The sequence below is a fragment of the Mustela lutreola genome, chromosome 8 (genome assembly GCF_030435805.1).
Source record: "Mustela lutreola isolate mMusLut2 chromosome 8, mMusLut2.pri, whole genome shotgun sequence".
Classification (NCBI taxonomy): Eukaryota; Metazoa; Chordata; class Mammalia; order Carnivora; family Mustelidae; genus Mustela; species Mustela lutreola.
Window position 1 is genome coordinate 58,807,151 of NC_081297.1, and position 3,273 is coordinate 58,810,423.

Below are 3,273 nucleotides of genomic sequence, written 5' to 3' on the forward strand. Positions count from 1 at the left end.
AAGCCATTGTTTTTTCAGATGTGTAAGTATCAACCCAAAGGTGCAAGAAGCATGAAGAAACAGAGAAAATTCTCCAATCAAATAACAAAATCTTCATTAGCAGAGTGTAGAGAAATATAGACACATCTGACAAATTATTCAAAATAACTGTCATAAGATGCTCAATGAATTAGGAAAGTGGCATGTGTTTTAGTTTTATTGCATTTGTTTCAAATCTTTAACAGGTATAAATAGTTTTTAAAAGATTTTATTTATTTATTTGACAGAACGAATGAGAATGAGAGATGGCTCAAATAGGGAGAGCGGGAGTCAGAGGGAGAGGGAGAAGTAGGCTCTCCACTGAGCAGGGCGCCTGATGCAGGATTTGATCTCAGGACCTGAGATCATGACCTGAATGGAAGGCAGATGCTTAACTGACTGAGCCACTCAGATGCCCCAAGTATAAATACTTAAAAAAAATGTTAGAGAACATGGAAATTCTATAAATAGTCCTCAAATCATGATCAATATTTACCTTGTGATATGCACTAAATTTCACAAAATAAAAGCTCTACATTTAAAGTGCAAATCACAGCTTCTTATTACTTCTAAGAATGGAATTTAATATACAATAGTTTTGGAGTGTAGCTTTTTAAAATTAACATATAATGTATTATCTGATCCAGGTGTACTGGTCTGTGAATCATCAGGCTTACACATTTCATAGCATGCACCATAGCGCATACCCTCCCAATGTCCATAACCCAACTACCCCACCCTACCACCTCACCCCCAGCAACCCTCAGTTTGTTTTGTAAGATTAAGTGTCTTTTTTTTTTTAATGTTAAGAGATCATCAATGAACTACTTGAAAACACAAAAGAGATCACACACTAATTTTGAAACTATATGTGCCACTTGGGGAATTTATTAAAGAATTAATACTATTTTCTATATCGTGTATAAAGTATGTCTTATAGAAATGTACTTCATGGGATGCCTGGGAGGCTCAGTTGGTTAAGCCGCTGCTTTCGACTCAGGTCATGATCACAGGGCACTGGGATCGAGTCCCACATGGGGCTCCTTGCTCGTCAGGGAGCCTGCTTCTCTCTCAGCCTCTGCCTGCCACTCTGCCTGCTTGTGCGTGCTCTCACTCTCTCTCTCTCTCTGACAAATAAATAAATAAATAAAATCTTAAAACAAAACAAAAAAGAAATGCACTTCATTTCGGCAAAGTTTTGTAGGAGAAATAAAGTCTACCATATTTTAAAATGAGTCAATAAACAATGCATGAAGACACTTTGGTATGGAAGTGGAAGAAATGAGGCGGGAAAATATTTAACTATAATGGGGCAAATAAGAGACTACCAGAAGTAGCATACTGATAGAGATATTTAGGAATTTCAGGATTTTACCTAGTTACTCTTTAGACTCTCCTCCCCCCCCCCACCCCGCCCCAGGAGAAATATTTCATTTACTTGAAGAAAATACTACTTTATGGACCACATCTCTGAAGGCTTGTTTTACTTGCTGGTTTCTCAGAGTGTAAATGAAGGGGTTTAGCATAGGGGCAACAGAGGTATTGAGAATAGCTACTCCTTTTGTCAATGATGCCTTTTCTTTTGCAGAGGGATTAGCATACATAAATATACAGCTTCCATAAGAAATGGAAATGACAATCATATGAGAGGAACATGTGGAGAAAGCCTTTTTTCTCTGACTGGCAGATGGGATTCTCAAAATCGTTCTGATAATATACATATAAGATAAAATCACCAGTGCCAATGTGAATAGCAGAGCAACCAAAGCAAAGTAAAAACCAATCACTTCTAGGAGCCACGTATCTGAACAGGATAGTTGTAGAAGGGGAAAATAGTCACAGGCAAAGTGATCGATGACATTGGAAGCGCAGTAATCCAGCTGGAGCAGAAGCATGAGGGGTGGGAAAATGGTCAGGAACCCGCCCAGCCACGCACAGAGCACAAGCACTGTGCAAACTTTCCTGCTCATGATGGTGGTGTAATGAAGGGGCTTGCAGATGGCAACATAGCGGTCATAAGACATGGCAGTCAGAATGTAAAATTCTGTCACCCCCATGAAAATAAAGAAAAAGAGTTGGGCTGCACAGTTGTTATAGGAAATAGTCTTATCCCTGGTGATAATTGCTCCCAGGAATCTAGGAATACACACAGTTGTAAATAAGATTTCTAAGAAAGAGAAGTTTCGGAGGAAGAAATACATTGGTGTCTGCAGATGAGGGTCCACCAAGGTTAGGGTGATGATAGTCAGGTTTCCAGTGACGCTTAATAAGTATGTGATAAATAAGAAGAGAAAAATCACAATCTGAAGGTCAGGATCATCAGAAAGGCCTAGCAGGACAAACTCTGTGATCACTGTGTGGTTCATTCCTCTCTCTCTCCTTTTCTTCTTTTAAAGGTATTTATATGGCAAGAGAATTAAAGGGAGGAGATGCAAGTTATAACTCATGATGATCAATATCACCATCATTGATACCATTGTAAAATACATTCTATAGTCCTTGATGATCTTATTTTCTTTTGATCGTCTTGTTTGCATTTGGCTGTGAGTTTTGCTTTTTTAGTTTTCTTACATGATTTGAAATGTAGTAAGAGTCAAAAAAAAAAAAAAAAAGAAATGTAGCAGGAGAAAATTGGAAACCTTTATACAATAACTCACATCATTGAAAGATGGTAAATAAAATCAGTACTTCTTCCTTTGTCCAATTTATGTATATTATTGATTTTTGTTGACAAATTAAGAGAAATAGGCATTTTTCTTTCTTTTCTGTCACATATTTGTTAATGGATACTCCCACCTAAAAAAATAGAAATGGATGATCTTAATTCCATCACAAGGTTAAAGTGAAATTTAGAAGACTAAATTTACAACCAGTATAGTTATAGGTTTTATGAGATGAGAAATCAATTAATAATTTTCCTAGCAAATGAAGCACAGTATTAATTATAAATTATTTAAATTAATTAATTACTTTATATTAATAGGTTTTAGTGTAGTTTTCTATACTGTATGTGAGCAGTCTATATATATTATATAGTAATATATATGTATTTATCATATGATAAAATATATAACCTAAATATTTTATTTAACAGAGAACATATTCACTTACTTCTTGGTTTGTCTTACAAGTTCATTGAAATCATTAATGTTTGACATCTTCTGTGACTTGCTAGCAATGTATATATAGAAACATTTTTATATTTGAGCTTAAAGGGACATGCAATATTTATCTATTTTTTCATTTTACACTAAA

At 35.5% G+C, this 3,273-nt stretch overlaps 1 protein-coding gene across 1 annotated transcript; it reads right to left on the reverse strand.

The window, feature by feature from the left end:
• Positions 1 to 1,448: 1,448 nt before the first annotated feature.
• LOC131837850 (olfactory receptor 6C3) lies at positions 1,449 to 2,384 on the reverse strand. The gene has a single exon (XM_059183516.1). The coding sequence runs from the start codon at positions 2,382 to 2,384 to the stop codon at positions 1,449 to 1,451; it is 936 nt and encodes a 311-aa protein (XP_059039499.1).
• Positions 2,385 to 3,273: the final 889 nt, after the last annotated feature.